The sequence below is a fragment of the Loxodonta africana genome, chromosome 3 (assembly GCF_030014295.1).
Source record: "Loxodonta africana isolate mLoxAfr1 chromosome 3, mLoxAfr1.hap2, whole genome shotgun sequence".
Classification (NCBI taxonomy): Eukaryota; Metazoa; Chordata; class Mammalia; order Proboscidea; family Elephantidae; genus Loxodonta; species Loxodonta africana.
The window spans coordinates 63,716,920-63,734,725 of NC_087344.1; the positions used below are offsets into that span (position 1 = coordinate 63,716,920).

Consider the following 17,806-nt stretch of genomic DNA (forward strand, 5'->3'; position numbering starts at 1 on the left):
CTTATTTCACGGAACATAATTGTGGATGTAAAGCAACATATACCTGTACTCTGTAAAAATACGCCTGCATTTTAAAACGTTCCTACTCAAGCATATTTCCGTGCTCCAAAACTACCTGTGGTCCTTTCCGTGAAGGAATAAAATAACCTAATAAACAGATACAAGTAAGGTGTTAACACTTAATGTACCTGTCCCTGAACTATTTATATCCTGAAAGAAGAAGGTAGGGAGAGGACACTGCTTAACAGCAACTAATGACTGACTCAGGAATAGCAGAATTCCCTGCTTCAATGACACAGGAGGTAGGAAGACAGGGCCTTCCCCCATACCAAGAGAGTAAGAATGGTGACAATGATAGGCTGCACTGAGGTGAGATCTCATGCATGTTAAGAAGATACCTATTTTTGTGGGGGCAGGGTTGCCTTTAAAAGATTTTGAGAGGGTACTAGTCATCTCACTGAATTTTTATTCCAAAATTTTATCAGTTTGGTTTGGTTCCTTTTCCTCCTTAGTATCTGTTAGGGATATTGATGTGTGATGTCAAGGAGTCTGACTGTCTGCATGGTTTTTATCATTGCCCTGATCCTTTCCAACCACCACAGGAAGAAAGGGGAAGAGACATTTTAGAGATGTGGCTGAAATAATCAGTTGGCTCTTCTTTTCCCTCTCTCCTTCTCACCATGCAACAGAAGAAGCAGGCCAGCCCACTGTAGACTCAAGCATGATCATGGACAGTGTGGAAGTAGGAGACATAACGCCTCCCACCAAAAGGAAGAGCAAGTTCTCAGGCTTTGGCAAAATCTTCAAACCCTGGAAGTGGCGGAAAAAAAAAAGCAGTGATAAATTTAAAGAGACATCAGAAGGTAAAATATTAAGATTTAAATATGTTCTAAAGTTAAAGAGTTCGCTGTTTAAGCATCTAACTTTTTCATTCTCCTCCCAAGCTTCTGTAACCTCCTAGTTGAAGAGGGAATTATTCTTTTAGAACTGACCAATCAAGTGGTCACTCACTAAGCATTGTGTAGTGTAGCCTCATTCTCAGGTTGGTGTTTTGGTGGGATTAAAGTTTATCTGTGGAGTGGTGAATGGAGTTACTGATGAAACTGTAACAAATTGAAGATTCACTTTTTTCTACTCTGCCTACTTCCCACCCACATATAGTCCATTCATAAATACCTTACTATTGAAATTTAAATTAAAAAAGTTTACAGTTATAAAAGTATAGCCCCAGTAGTACAGAATATTATGCCCCAGTAGGACAGAATATGAAAGAAATTATGTTTTTAAATTTGAATCACTTTATTCTTTTACCTGTGGAGTTAGAATGTTAACAGTAAAGTTGACCTTAATTGCCACATATCTGAGTGCTGTTTTCCAATTTAATGTTAGTTTTAGAGCGAAAGATATCTATGCGAAAACCGAGAGAAGAGCTGATTAAGAGAGGGGTTCTGGTGGAAGACCCTGAGCAGGGTGAGTTTGCAAATGAATAGCACATGCCTGTCTCTGATCAATTCTGATTAGGTATCCACATCTTCCTTCTTTCTCTCTCTCTTTTTTCACTTTTTTTAAACTGGTGTTCATTTTTTTTTTTTTTTTCCACCCTTGTCTCCAAGTGTCCACCTTCTGGCTCTGGTCTTCTACTGTGAAACTGAGTGCGTGGTGAAGGATCCAGAGCAAACACCCCTGTCCGTATACATCCTTAGCTTCCTGCGGGCTGTAGCACTATGTGTCGTTTCCTTTTTTTTTTTTTTAAACCAATTTTGTATCCATATTGCTGCCGTAATCTTTTGTCTGTCATAAAGATCATGTTTTGCTATTTCAGCCCTCATTGCTGGCTTAATATCGTCAGGACTTTCTCCACTGTGTGATTTTCATGAAGCAGCTTATCATAAAAGTTAAAACATCAGTTACATTTCATTTCTCTCCTTTATCTTTTGAAAGATGGGTGAAAGGAACCAAACAAATGGAATATGATACTTTTTGGTTTTTGAGCCATGTGAATGCATTGCCTGTTCACAAAACTAAATAGTATACTGAAGATTTGATATCTCAACTGTATTAAAACTAAGCAGAGAAAAAAGCTTGAAAGAAAGATACTAAAATGTTATTAGCATTGGTTACCTTGGGAGGTTGGGGTGGGAATGTGGCGGGGGCGGGGTTTCTGTTTTTCTGAACTTTCTACATGATTAAGAATGAGCGTGTTTAACTTTTGTTTTTGTATAACTTTTTAATGAGCAAAATATACATTATACTTGAGGTAAAAAAAAAAAACTTCATAAATGCCAGGAGGTAAAAAATATCCTTTTTCAGGATACAAAGTGATGAAAAGTTTTACTTATTCCAATATTTCTCCACCAAGGCAAATTCTTTTAATGTAGGTTGTAATTGTTTCTTTAATCTCATCAACTATTCATGACTACTTTTTACAGTAGGATATAAAATCTAGGTATTTAGGTGGTTAACCACAATTACAGTGCCCCCATTGCAGCACTTTTGGCTTTTGCTTTTTTTTTTTAATTGTGGTGAAATATATGAAACGAAACATTTCAACCATTAGTCTTGCTTTTTGGATGTAGCCATTCCTCTTCCACGCCCTCTCCTGTCTCTCACCTCTCTTCCTCATTATCACCAACCCTGCACATCACTACTTTCTTGTTTTTTGCCTTTGAGTCTCTTTTGCCCTGCTCTTGATCCAAGTCGTTTTTAGTCTGCAAGGCTCAGAGGCTCAACTGATAAATAATGAACTACAGCCATTGGACGGGATGCCATCCCGCAACCAAAGAATCGACCTAAACTTTATTCTACATAAAGGGGTGGGCTTTGGGGGCCTGGTTGATATATCTCCAGTTTAGGCCAGAAGCAGTGTTTGGTTCCTCTTCATACTCAAAAATGGCATTTGGCTTTATTATGGTTCTAACTTGACTGTATTATAAAATATTTAATGGATGTTCTGAGGTGTTTGGGGGCATTCACAGATGGTGAAGCCTGGTACTACTTCTGCTGCACTGTTAGCATTGCAGAAACCGTTTGCATTAGAAGTGATTATTTAAAGTAGACATTCGTGATCAGTTAACTTAAGATATAACCAATCACTTTTGCATGTATTTTAGTAGTGTGTACTGGGTAGAAACTAATTAATAATGTGTCTTAAACTATCACTATTTTGTTGTCAAAAGTAGCAGTCTTTGTTGGCTTTGAGACCATTAATTTCTTTCTAGTCTAGAAAGGCCTATTTTTTTTAAAGCTGGGCCATATTAACATAAGCAGTAACTTACTACTTTTGTATAATTGTCATCTTGCCCCTCCCCTTTTTTAAAATAAGAAAGTAGTTGTCAGAATACTTACACTTCTAAAGCTAATTTTCACTGGTACTTATTTGCCTCAGACTCTACTACTTGTAGCCCAAGGTCCACCTTTCACTGAGACTGCATAAAGAATGATACTGTCTAATTTCCTAGTAAGGAGCCCTGGTGGCACAAACAATTAAGCACTTCACTGCTAACAGAAAAGTCAGTGGTTCAAACCCACCAGCAGCTCCACGGGAGAAAAGACCTGCCTGTCTGCTCCTGTGAAAGATTATATCCTGGGAAACCCAATGGGGCAGTTCTACTTTGTTCTGTAGGATCACTATGAGTCAGAATTGACTCAGCAGCACACAACAATAATCTCCTAGTAGGAAGAAGAAAAGCATTTGGGTAAAGAGATTTATGGTGGATTGGAATAAGAGGGGCTAGTCTGTGAAGACTGAAGGGACACCAAAATGATATTACCCAAAGTGTCTCACTATGGAAAGCAAAGAATGACACCATTTGGAAAGCAAGCCAGTTCTAGTTCATATGACACTGGGAAGTGAGACAGAGTTTTTTGTCTCTAGCCTCAATTTTTCAGTCCTATCCTCCAAGAGAGTCTAGGAAACCTCAAGAGTAACTGGAAAAGTTCATCTAGTTACTCCATGAAGGAATCTCACCTACAGTTCTCTCGGTCATAGGTGATCAGTACAGGTCAGCCCAAAGCCTCCAGCCCGGTGATTATCCATGTAGCTTAGTGTGTAGGGATTCATGTGTATGTCATCTTTACCTCCAATCTATCTATCAGCCCTGCCCCTTCCTCTCCACCCTTTCTGCTCTTGGTCAGCCTGTGCTGTTTCTCACCTAGATTCTAAAAGTAGCTCATTATTGGTTTTCCTACTCCAATCTTTGCCCCCGTATAATCCATCCTTCTCCGTCCTCTCAGAGTTACCCTTACTAAAAGACAAATCAGATGATGTTTCTCTCCTGCTTCTCAATCTTTGATGGCTTACTGTTACCGACAGTCAAGGCTCCTTAACATGGTATTTGGTATCCTTTATAGCCTGGGCTTTTGCCTGCCTTTCCAAACTCATCCATACCATTTCTTACGTGTACCCTATTCTCCTCCCAGAATAAACTAATTACCAGTCCCCAAATATGTCAAATAATTTCACGCTTCCTTTTTCCTAGACTGTCAGTCCTCTTCTTGTCATCAATGTGATGGACTCGTACTCATCATTCAAGACCCAGTTCACGTACCATTTCTTACGAAGCTTTTCTTACCCCACTCTTATCCCCAGGAAAATTGCTTCTTCATCCCTACCACAGCACTCCACACATTATAGCTCTTTTTTATAGACATTTAGCGTAATTACTTGTGTTTTATAAGTCTATCTTATTCATCTAGGTTTCTTAACATCTGACATATAATAGACAATCAGATGTTTATTGGAAATAGGAATTACTAGATTATAAGAATCCAGATAATCTAGATGTAGATAATAAGCTAACATCAGGAAGGAGGTGAAGGGAATGAAAGAAGTTAGAAATCACCAGCTTTTCTCCCTGTATAATCGTACCAGTTCGTTCCATTTATTCTTTTCTTTTGGGCCTTGCAGGTGGTGAGGATCCAGGGAAGTTGAGCCATGCCATGTTAAAGAATGGCCACACCACCCCTATTGGGGGTGCCAGATCTGCTAGTCCAGTCCAAGAGGAGGAAGAGCCAGGAAAAATAGCAAGTCTCTGGAAACCCGCTCCAGAAGAGGACTCAAAGAAACGACTGGGTAAAAAGCTCTGGATTTTGAGTTTAAGAGCTATGGAACAATCACTGTCATTTACCTGAAGAATTTGTAAGAGAGTGGGGAGAATTGAAATTAGAGGGAATTCTGTTCTCTACTAGCAGTTCCTCAACTAGTTGCAACGTCTAGTGGAATTTTACACTTCTCATTCTCTCATTCCCAACATACCTGAATTTGTGATTCTCAAGGAAGGAAGAGGATGTCAAGTATCAAACACCAGTATGACTTTTCAAGCTACACATACCTCTTCCTCTATTTAAGGGATTCTGATGTACCTCCTCAGTAGACTCTTACATGAAGAATCCCTGCCACAGTTATCCTCTTACTGATGGGAAAAGCGTCAGATTCCAAAACTATGTTGAGAGTGGAAAACGTCAGGAACTGTTGCCTGTAAGCTAATATATAAATTGAGTAACTGGTGAAGTTGAAGATAAATCTGTAGATGAGCTAGCTTCTTCAATCTCTTTGATTTTCCTCTCTTCCCTTTTTTAAATCACATCTGTTATTATACAGGCTCAACTGGAAGCCAGCCTAATTCTGAAGCAGACCCTGTTCCTGAGAATGCACCCAAGCAACTTTTACTTCCCCCCAAGCAACCGTTGTCCTCTTCTTACGAGGCCAATGAAGGAAAAACAAAGGATGCCACTTCCTCCAGCAGCACGACAAGGTCCATCTCCTCCACCTCTGCCTCCACCACCACAGTGCCTGCTGCCACCACTGCTGCCACAAACCTAGCAAAGACTGTTAATTCCTCTGTCACCCCCTTGCCAGCACCCAGGACTCTGCCTGCCGCTCCTGCCAGCACTAACACTACTGCTACCCTGAGCCTGACCCATACGGTCCCTGCCAAGCAGCCCCCTGTCCCTCCCCCTAAACCAGCTCAAAGAAATAGCAACCCTGGCATTGGTGAGTCTTCAGGCTTCTGTTATGTTGTGTTTTGGATGGTTAGTTTACTGGATAGCTACTACAATATTGATTTGGTCTGTAAGAGAGTTCTCCATATCATATCCCTTTGAATGCCCTCAGTATGGGGAAAGGTTTTGAAAACGAGGCAGATGGCTATGAATGGAAACAGGCTGTGATCAGATGTCACTAAAATTAGGCACAAGTTTTGGGGGGTTAATATCTGTTTTCCTGTAACAGTGTTTCTGAAACACTATATATAGTTGGAGGACTGGATATATGGAAACTACAACATGTTTGTCCTGCATGGAATTATCTGTGCCACTTGCTAAAAAAATTAGAAAAGGGGCAAGACAAACTCTTCAAATGACAAGTTTTTTTTTAACCCACTTTAAACCACCAATGCCTTCCTTCAGCATAAATGAGTTGAGCAGATCGAAAGAAAAGATGATTATATGGATACCAGTTTAACTTTTTGATTCAGTATCTGGCATAGTATCTTAATGGTGAACTGCAGATGATATGATTTAAATTGCCCTGATAAAATTATGCTTTACCTTGGGAGAGGTGAGGATACTACTCTCAATAAAATAAGTGGTGGAAGAGAGAAAGCAACGAAGGTAACCAGTAAATTTTTATGGCTTAGTAAATTTTTGTATTTACCTGTAAGTCCTGCTTAGGTCTATATTCTTTATATGTATGCATACCTTCTGAGATGTATTTTCAAGGAAAGGAGGGAGGGCAGACTAATGAGTGCTTCAGAGCTAATGAAAGTGGCCAATATATAGTGTAGTTTTTCAGGAAAGATGATACTAGTACTGCTTAAAGTTCTTACTAATAATCGAATAGAGGAATTTAAAAAAAAGGCTTGTTAAATGGCCAGTACGACCTAGTTGGGTGGGGTGACTAGAACCTTGAAAAACAGGCTTAGAATTCATTGTGAGTATGACAGGTTGGAGTAGCTCAATAAAAACAGGAAGAAGATGATTATTATTATTATTATTATCATCATCATCACTATCTTGGATGGATGGTGCCATGTTGACTTATCTGTGAGGAATTTGAGGAGCTTTCACATGCTTATTTTCAAAACCTCCTTGTAAAGTAGGAAACTGATTTTACCTGTTATATAGATAGGGCAGTAAGAACATGTGACTTACTCAGAGTTGTAGTTTGTGAGAAATAGAAAGCAAACACAGACTTTTCAACCCTCTGTTGTTGAGTTCATACCTCTGTTTTCTAAGTTGGTATTCTCAAACTGTTGTCTAAAAGGGTGTTCTCATCAAAATGACCTGGAGGGCTTGTTAATGCTGGGCCCCATTCCTGCAGTTTCCGATTCTATAAATTGGATCCAAAACCAAACCCGTTGCTGTTGAGTGGATTCCAACTCGTAGTGACCCTCTAGGACAGAGTAGAACTGTCACACGGGGTTTCCAAGCATGTAATCTTTACAGAAGCAGGCTGCCACATCTCTCTCCTGTGGAGTGGCTCATGGGTTCAAGTTGCAGACCTTTTAGTTACAGCCAAGCACTTAACCACTGTGCTACCAGAGCTCCTTAAGTCTGGGATAGGGTCTGAGAATTTACATCTCTAGCAAGTTCCCAAATGATGCTGATACTACTAGTTTGGGGGAATACACATTGAGAATCACTTCTCTAGGCCAGTGGTTCCACCTTTTTCAAAGTAAGTTACATATGTAAAATGGTAATATTTGAACAATACCGTGGACTAAATTGCAGAGGCCGTTTTTGGCTGTTGTGAACAGCCCAAAGCAGCTAGTCCTGTGACTGAAGGTATCGAATCAGTCCATGACTGGTCTTCATCAGAAGGAAAAAAATAGGACAGTTCAGAGTTTTTATTCAAGTTAAATAGATTTGATCTGAAGAACTATCCTTCATTCTGAGAAATTATGATTTTCCTAATTCTTCAGTGTTAAAATGCTGTGTCTTTCATGAAAGGATGTTGAATATATGTGGTTTATTTTATATCAGATCTTACTTGAAAACATTAAAAATCGACAACCTGAGGTTGGTTGAGAATTTTTTTTTTAATTGTTTTGGCCCATCAAGTCCAAAAGCTGGGAAACTACACTTTAGACAGTGCTGCTGTCTCCTAGTAGGCATAACCCAGAGTATTAAGACTGAGAAAGGACCAACATAAATAGCTGAATAAGGGACAGGAACTTGAAACCCCACCCAGGAACATTCTAGCCTTTTTTTTTCCAGAAAGCTACAGCCAGATGCTATTGTCAGGGCATATGTACCAGAGTTCACTTCCTTGACAGCTTGAGATGTATGCCTCTTATCAAGTCAGAAGTTAAAATACTCCAACATGGTGTTGTCAGGGATGAGTTTTGTTATAGATAGAACAGCTAACTGCTATTTTTAGAGAGGCAGCAAAAGTGTAATCTACCCAAAAATACCTCTTTCATTGATCCTAAAATTCACATTAGAAATTTTTGTGTGTATTTTCAGTAGTCTTATATAAAGTCCTTTTTAAAATTTGCTTACAATGATTGACCTTAAAACATTATCAGATTAGCTAGCCTTTTACTTTGAATGCCCCCAAGGGAATGGAATTTAGACAAGTAAATTTTTATTTAATGGAAGCTTGAGGTGCTGTTATCTAGGAAAGACATAGGGGACCATTTGAGGACACTGGGCAGACCAAAATAAGGGATTTGGGTGTAGAGGGTTAGCAATTGATGATCGAGGGAACTACTATTAAATTATTTTGCAAGGTTGGCCCCTGCTTCATGTGATGGTCCACTTCTTATAGGCCTTTTAGAGTGCCCCAAAAGGACTTTCTAAATCAGCCCAAGTCAGTGTGGATTTGGGGGAAAATATACTGTCATAATAGCGAGCAAGAGCCCTCTAATCTAATGAATATTTGATTAGATGTGCCAGGCCTTTGCAGAGCTCTGTGGATATGCTGATGGAGACAAAGGTTGCCCTGCAATCAGCAAGCCCATAGTGTAGTGGGAAGTAGATATGGGAGTTGGGGTGCCAAGGGGCAACAAGAGATGTGGATATTAATAAAGACCAAAAACAGTGGGATCCAGAAGATGGAGCCATAGCCTAATATAGTCAGGAGACCTAGGCACTAGCCGAATTCATGCCAGTTTCAAGTATGATCATGGGCAAGTCATCAAACTTCTCTGACCTCAGTTTTTCCTTATGTAAAATAATAAAGATGTTATTAATCTCCCTTACCATCTCAGATGGTTGTAAGGAGAGTGTGAAGTCAAGGATAGAAAAGCACTTGGATTTCTTCAAAGGCCTTTGCCTTTGCTATCAAAGTCTATGATTTTATTATTGATAGTTTCATAATATAGAGCTGAGATATCTAGATACTATTATTTACCAGAATATGAAAACAATACCCAGTATTTGTTTTGCTGTTGCTGGCTGCATGTTTAAATTTTTTATGGAGTAATGTTATACAAAAGAACTTTTCATCCCCAGTTTTTATGTCTCTATTCGTGTTAGGAAACCCTGGTGGCATAGTGGTTAAGAGCTATAGCTGCTAACCAAAAGGTTGGCAGTTCAAATCCACCAGGCACGCCGTGGAAACTCTGTGGGGCAGTTCTACTCTGTCCCGTAGGGTCGCAATGAGTCGGAAACGACTCGATGGCAGTAGGTTTGGTTTTGGTTTGGGTTTATTCATAATAGCTTTATCTACACCAAGATCAGCTCATAAATAATCGTCATATCTATTGTCATAGCAAAGAAGTAAAAAAATTTCTCATTAGAGTGTTAAGGTGGTAATCTTTCTACACTCCTTATACATGTATTAGGTTTTCTATATAAATAAATTTTGTTTCAGGTTGAGGTACCTAGGCAATGGCAAAGCCATAAAATGATAAACTTTCCTGAAAGATTAAGACTGGGCTAAGCTCTAGATCGTAAAGCCATGTTAAATTGAGATGTTGCTCTCTCTTCCAGGTGAACTGTCCCAAGCAATAAACAGTGGTACATTATCGAAGCGATCCCCACCATTACCACCTAAGAGAGGCATTCCGTCAACCCTGGTACCCACCTCAGAGTCTGCTGCTGCTGCCATCACAAAGGCACCAAGTGATCAAAGGGAGAAGAGTACGTGCTCAGTGGGCTCCATACCACTGCTGATGATCTCACCTCCTCCGTCCCCCCCACTACCTACTCATGTACCTCCAGATCCCCCACGGTCCGCTCCAATTTCCTCTAAGACTTTTCAAGTTGTGCCAGAAATTGAGTTTGCACATTCCATAGAACTACCCCAGGAGGTTCCCCAGCAGGAAGATCAGAAAAAGGAAGCACCCAAGAGGATGTTGGAGCATAGCTTTGGGGAGCCTCATGTACCCTCTAGGCTGCCCCCTCTCCCACTGCATATTCGAATCCAGCAGGCCCTGACCAGCCCACTCACCATGACGCCTCCCTTGGAAGGCTCTCACAGAGCTCATTCATTGCTCTTCGAGAACAGCGACAACTTTTCTGAGGACAACAGCACCCTGGGTCGAACCAGGTCACTTCCCATCACTATTGAAATGCTGAAAGTGTGAGTGCCTTAAAACTTGCTTTTGCTTCCCCTTCTTTAGGTAGCCTGACTTGGAAAATTGTACTTAGAAAAGGTGAATAAATTTAAAGTAAAAAGAATACTCTAGGAAAAGTGCTAGAATTTGGGCTTTTTGATTTCTGTAATATTTTTTCCATAGCATTGTTTCTATAGATCCATGCTGACATAAAAATTACAAACTTACATACATGAAAAATAAAGCCACTAGTTTTATATGATACAAGGGAAGCAGTGTAATATGGTACTTAAGAACATTGGCCTTGGAGTAAAATAGGCCTAGGTTCAAATCCAAGCTTTACCATTTATTTAGTAGTCTAAATTACTTCACCTTTCTGATCTTTAGTTGTCTCACCTGTAAATGGAAAAAAATACTTAACCTCATAGGTTTGTTGGGAGAATGAAATTAGTCCAGTTAAGGAAAGGACCTAGTGCCTGCCACACAAACTTGGTAGAGAAAAACATAGGGGAGTCTAGAGGAAAACAAGGGACTTCTGAAAGATAGTTCGGTATCCCAGGCCCTTGGGCTGGAATTGATCTTGTTCTCTCCTTGATCTGTTCCTAAACACTGAATCTGTTCACACCAGCACTGGTACTTATACCTACTTTATCTGTCCTTCTAAGATTCAGACAAATTATGACTAAAAGTTGACACTTTTTGATAGGTAGAAGATTATCTTACTAACTAAAAAGTTGTCATAAAAAGAACTGTCGCAGCATTTTATATGTTATTTGTTTTGCCATAATCTTAGTACTTGCTGGTAATATTTATTTCACATCCTGGAAAAAGACAGTTTTGGAGTTTGAAGTAGACTCTAAATTGTAGTCTTACACACTAGAGTGTAGAGAGGGACATTAGCTTTCATCTTTACTCCCATGGATTAGATTATGTTGTCCCAATCCATTGTTAAACCAAAGGGAAATGGATGAAACAGATTTCCTGAGCTAGGTACAGTATTAGATGCTATGCAGTCTTCGCATTTAAGTGACCAAAGCAAACATGCATTTCACATGGAGGTCATCAAGGGACAGCTCTTTATATTAATAGTAAAAAATTTCTTAGCAAGATTGTTAAAATTAAGGGAGGGAATTACAAAATTATTTTATTCATGAACTTTTTCATAATTGTTCAGTCATCATTTGCCTTGGAAATCAATTATCCCCTTTGTTTCTGAAAAGAAAATATAATTCTGTTAATTTGTTAGTCCAGACGATGAAGAAGAGGAGGAGCAGACCCACTCATCTGCATTCAATGAAGACTTGGCACCTACCTCAGTCATCCCTCAACTACCACAGCGTCTGCAGGAGGAAGAGGAAGAGAAGGAGAGTGACTCTGATTCAGAGGGTCCCATTCGGTACCGAGATGAAGAAGATGAAGATGAAGATGAAAGCCAAAACAGTAAGAAAGGGAGGGAAAAGAGAAAGTTCTTTCACAGGTGAAACTACTTGCTGGTCTGACCAACTGTAAGATGATTAGAAACAGGCACCCTCTCGCATGGAGTCATCTGGCTGGTCTTGGAAGCCACTGTGAAGGGCTCCTTCTCTTTGCTGTCACCCCATTGTTATAACTAGCCAGGGAGGGAGCCAGGTCGATTGTTTTAGATTAAAAAGCTATTCACCTTGATGGTATTAAAGAATATGAAGTAGAGGAAAGCTGGCACATGGGCTATGTTGAAAAAACAAAACCGATGCTTTCATTCAGTCTAGTGAACTTGTGTTCATGGGGCAAAGGGAAAAACCATGCTCTTGCACACAAAATGTTGTGAATACCAGATTCCTGATTCCTAAGTGGGAAAGCAGCTTTAAAAACAGATACATTATGAGGTGTGTTAGTGCAAAAAAACATTATGTTATAATTCAGAGGGCTGTCTCATGCTTAGATGATTTCTCCTCTAGCAGCTCTAAGTAAAAAAAAATAGAGGACAGGCAAGAAGAGAGAAGATACTGTTTGCCCATCTGAGTATCTGGCTAAAAAGATTTTTAAAGTATCTTCAGCCTTCCTCTCACCTCTATGTTTGACTGGATCCATCGAGGCCAAGTACAGAGTGGGGAGTCAATGTTTGTTCAGGCCCTTGCCTGGCTCCAGGTGAGGTTGAACCTTTGACTTTAAGCTTCAAGCTACTACATTCTTTTCTTCTCCTTGTCAAAGGTGCTCTGGCCAACAAAGTGAAGAGGAAAGACACATTGGCAATGAAGTTGAATCACAGACCCAGTGAACCAGAATTGAACCTGAATTCGTGGCCCCGAAAAAGCAAAGAGGAGTGGAATGAAATACGGCACCAAATTGGGAACACATTGATCCGGTAGGCTTTTGTTTAGAGGAGATTGATTTGATTATGCCAGTATGTGTATTAGAGACTTAATTTGTGGGGAACATTCATTGGTCTTTTTTTTTTTTTTTTTAAAGTTTTAGAAGTAGTATAATTTTTTTCAGTACACATTGGACACAGATATCCTCTAAGAACTTGGAAATTAAAGAACTAGATGGCTCTTAAGCTTTAACCCATGAGATAGGCATATGGTTTCACAAAAGTATCTAGAAAAGTCAGGGTGGCGCCCAGGACAGCAAGACTTTTCTGTCACTTTTTTATCCAGCTCCTCAACCATCAATCAGGTGCCAACCCAGTAAAAGATCACATCCATATTTTTTATATGTATCTCACACATCCCATGTAACTATCTCCTTTCAAAGTATCAGTATATTTTTCAAATCACCTGGAACCAAAAGCAAAAGGAAGACTGAATGCAAGCCAACTTCCCAGAGAGTCCAGGTGTATAGGCACGTGTTTGCCCTTCTCAGTTTCTCTCGATACAGAGAAAACAGAGGTGGACCCCTTAGCATATGCCTTACAAAATAATTAAATGAGGGTGTTCGTTAATTCAAATGTATTTCCTCTCCTATCCCAGACACCTGGCTTTGCTTATATGCTGTGCCTAGGGACAAATTTGGTCCGTTTCCTTCCAAAAGAGACTTTTTGGATCCTGAGACCATTCTGTGCAACTTTATTATTATTATATAATTCACTTATATAAAACGTCCAGAACAGGCAAATTCATAGAGACTGAAAGTAGGTTAGTGATTGCCATGAACTGGGGAGATGTCTTTTTGGGGTGAAGAAAATGTTCTGGAATTAGATAGTGGTGATAGTTGCAAAACCTTGTGATATATTTTAAAAGGGTGAATCTTAGGGTGCATAAATTTTGTTTCAATTATAAAAAAAACGTCAATATTGACATGTCTTGGAATAGAGAAGGGGTGTATGTGATGGTCATACCTGATGGCCACCGTTCCTTTCCATGAAGCAGAAAACCTCAAAAGAGTATTCTGGCTGGTGTTAGGTAAAGTAAGATTTAACCTAGTATCCTATAGGTTTAGAGGAAACATAACTTTCTGTGTAACATTTTTACTTAAACATAATGGTCAGCATCTATGACCTCTGTGGTTTGTCCATTGTTGAAATTAAAAAGAGAAATTAGAGGGAAGGGAAGTAGAAGCCTCCCCTTGCTCTGATAGTGTCTGTAACTCACAGGACACTGATACGGAAATCATTTTGGTTGTTGTGCATCTTGGTGTGATACCAAAAGGTCATTTGAGGGAAGGCTGGGGGTCTGGCCATTTATACTTAAGGTCCAGGTATTTTAGTGTATGTTTGTTTGTTTGTTTTTAATAATTTTTATTGTGCTTTAAGCGAAAGTTTACAAATCAAGTCAGTCTCGCACACAAAAACCCATATACACCTTGCTACACACTCCCAATTACTCTCCCCCTTAATGAGACAGCCCACTCTCTCCCTCCACTCTCTCTTTTGGAGTCCATTTTGCCAGCTTTGAACCCCCTCCACCCTCTCATTTCCCCTCCAGGCAGGAGATGGCAACATAGTCTCAAGTGTCCACCTGATTCAAGAAGCTCACTCCTCACCAATTAGTATAAGTTTTTTTTTTTTTACTTATTTAACATTTTATTTTGGAAAAAAAAAAATTTCAAACTTATAGAAAGCTTGCTAAAGCAGAATTCAGGTTGGATTTGGCCCTGGGGAGAGCTATACTCAATGATATTTTATATTCTTTTTGAGTGTTTTACATGTTATGTGTATTAATAGTATGGTTTAGGTTGTTTTTTTTAGTCATAGTTTCCTTGTTACCATGTATTCTTTGTAGTCATGTACTTATAATGTATATAACAATCTATTGAGTCGATACAGTATAATTAATCATATCCCTATTATTACACATTGAAATTGCTTTTAATTTGCTACTTAAATACATTTTAAGTCAGTGGCTCTCAAACTTTAGCATTCACCAGAACCACCCGATGGGCTTGTTAAAACAGAGATTGCTGGGCTGCACACCCAGATATTTTGATTCATTAGATCTAGGCTAGGGCCTGATAATGAATGTTTCATGCTAATACTGCTGGTCCTGGGACCATACTTAGAGAACCACTGTAGTAAATAAACACCTTTTGGATTATAGAGCTGAGTTCTATAATCCCTGTTCCTCCCTTTTTAAAAAAATTTTAAAAAGAACAAAAATCATTACATTCATGGTCACAGATGTAGCCCTTTCTGGTAAAGTTATCTCTTCTCTGCTACTTCTGCCTTACTAGTGATGGGACTGTCACCTTCTCATATAAAGGACAACATTATTGTTAGTTTATTCCCAGAATTAGATTGGAGTTATCCTCAGGGAAAGTAGTTTTTTTCTGGAATGGCATTACTTGGAGAGTTCAGAAGCAGTATTACAGCGGGGCCTTGCCCAACCTTGTGAGCCCCAGGAAGAATAATAACTACTCTGGCCACTGCCAGATCCCGTGTCCTCTCAAGTGGCATAGGAGTGGCTTTAGTCCTGTAGGCCCTCCCTTAATTTTGCAAATGGTAACCAGCAGTCCGGAGAAACAGATTGAGCTGGTACTCCTTCCCTTCCTCTAGGGTCTGTTTCCCAGGGTCTAGGAACTAGTGTTTACTGCAAAGCTAATTGTCCATCTTGCAGTGTTGTTTCACAGGTCACAGTTGAATACTAGCAGTGAACAATATGAAAAAAGCAGTAGGACATGGAAATTTTAAAACACGGTACCATTTACAATGTTGTTGTTAGGTGCTATCCAGTTGATTCCAACTCAGAGGAACCCCGTGCACAACAGGATGAAACGCTGCGTAGTCCTGCGTCATCCTTATAATCATTGTTACGCTTGAGCCCATTGTTGCAGCCACTGTGTCAGTCCACCTTGTTGAGGGTCTTCCTCTTTTCTGCTGACCCTGTACTTTCCAAGCATGATGTCCTTCTCTAGGAACTGATTGCTCCTGACAGTGTGTCCAAAGTATGTAAGAGAGTCTCACTATCCTTGCTTCTAAGGAGCATTCTGGTTGTACTTCTTCCAAGACAGATGTGTTCGTTCTTTTGGCAGTCCATGGTATATTCAATATTCTTCGCCAACACCACAGTTCAAAGGCGTCGATTCTTCGGTCATCCTTATTCATTGACCAGCTTTCCCATGCATATGACGCAATTGAAAATGCCATAGCTTGGGTGAGGGGCACCTCAGTCTTCAAGGTATCATCTTTGCTTTTTAACACTTTAAAGACGTCCGTCCTTTGCAGCAGATTTGCCCAGTGCAATGCGTGTTTTGATTTCTTGGCTGCTGTTTCCGTGGCTGTTGATTGTGGATCCAATCCAAAATGAAATCCTTGACAACTTCAATCTTCCATTTATCATGATGTTGCTTATTGGTCCAGTTGTGAGGATTTTTTGTTTTTCTTTATATTGAGGTGCAATCCATACTAAAGGCTGTGGTCTTTGATCTTCATTAGTAAGTGCTTCATAGTCCTCTTCACTTTTAGCAAGCAAGGTTGTGTCATCTGCATAACGCAGGTTGTTGATGAGTCTTCCTCCAATCCTGATGCCCCGTTCTTCTTCATATAATCCAGCTCCTCGGATTATTTGCTCAGCATACAGCTTGAACAGGTATAGTAAAAGGATTCAACCCTGACCACACACTTTTCCTGACTTGAAACCACTCAGTATCCCCTTGTTCTGTCTGAACAACTGCCTCTTGATCTGTGTACAGGTTCCTCATGAGCACAATTATGCGTTCTGGAATTCTGATTCTTCGCAATATTATCCATAATTTGTTATGATCCGTACAGTCGAATGCCTTTGCATAGTAAAACACAGGTAAACATCCTTCTGGTATTCTCTGCTTTCAGCCAGGATCCATCTGACATCAGCAATGATATCCCTGGTTCCACGTCCTCTTCTGAAACCAGCCTGAATTTCTGGCACTTCCCTGTCGATATACTGCTGCAGCCATTTTTAAATGATCTTCAGCAAAATTTTGTTTGCATGTGATAATGATACTGTTTTGTAATTCCACATTCCGGATGGTTCACTTCTCTTGGGAATAGGCATAAATATGGATCTCTTCAGTCAGTTGGTCAGGAAGCTGTCTTCCATATTTCTTGGCATAGGTGAGTGAGCACTTCCAGCACTGCATCCGTTTATTGAAACATCTCAATTGATATTCCATCAATTCCTGGAGCCTTGTTTTTCGCCAGTGCCTTCATTGCAGCTTGAACGTCTTCCATCAGTATCATCGGTTCCTGATCATATGCTGCCTCTTGAAATGGTTGAACATCAACTAATTCTTTTTCGTATAATGACTCTGTGTATTCCTTCCATCTTCTTTTGATGCTTCCTGCTTCATTTAATATTTTCCCTATAGAATCCTTCACTATTGCAACTCAAGGTTTGAATTTTTTCTTCAGTTCTTTCAGCTTGAGAAACGCCGAGTGTGTTCTTCCCTTTTTGGTTTTCTATCTCTGGCTCTTTGCACGTCATTATAATACTTTACTTTGTCTTTTCCAGCCACCCTTTGAAATCTTCTGTTCATTTGTTTTACTTCATCATTTCTTGCTTTTGTTTTAGCAGCTCTGTGTTTGAGAACAATATTCAGAGTCTCTTCTGACATCCATCTTGGTCTTTTCTTTCTTTCGTGTCTTTTCAGTGACCTCTTAGCTTTCTTCATGTATGATGTCCTTGATGTCATTCCACAACTCGTCTGGTCTTCAGTCATTAATGTTCAGTGCATCAAATCTGCTCCTGAGATGGTCTCTAAATTCAGGTGGGATATACTCAAGGTTGTATTTTGGTGCTTGCGGAGTTGCTCTGATTTTCTTAAGTTTCGGCTTGAACTTGCATATGAGCAATTGATGGCCTGTTCCACAGTCGGCCCCTGGCCTTATTCTGACTGATGATATTGAGCTTTTCCAT

General features: G+C 39.8%; 1 protein-coding gene across 11 annotated transcripts in view; it reads left to right on the forward strand.

Moving 5' to 3' along the window:
* The window catches only part of PHACTR4 (phosphatase and actin regulator 4), a 142,433-nt gene that overhangs the window by 108,164 nt on the left and 16,463 nt on the right, over window positions 1–17,806 (forward strand). For 10 of the 11 annotated variants that reach the window (XR_010321351.1, XR_010321352.1, XR_010321353.1 and 7 more), the window contains 7 exons: window positions 690–863; window positions 1,390–1,470; window positions 4,907–5,071; window positions 5,600–5,992; window positions 9,934–10,525; window positions 11,746–11,939; window positions 12,690–12,843. Coding sequence is in view for 8 of the 11 variants with exons in the window: in XM_010595129.3 (XP_010593431.2) it covers window positions 690–863; window positions 1,390–1,470; window positions 4,907–5,071; window positions 5,600–5,992; window positions 9,934–10,525; window positions 11,746–11,939; window positions 12,690–12,843 (1,753 nt within the window). In the remaining 3 variants the exon portion in view is untranslated. The remainder of the gene's footprint in view (window positions 1–689; window positions 864–1,389; window positions 1,471–4,906; window positions 5,072–5,599; window positions 5,993–9,933; window positions 10,526–11,745; window positions 11,940–12,689; window positions 12,844–17,806) is intronic. The other variant, XM_064281574.1, reaches the window with a different exon arrangement.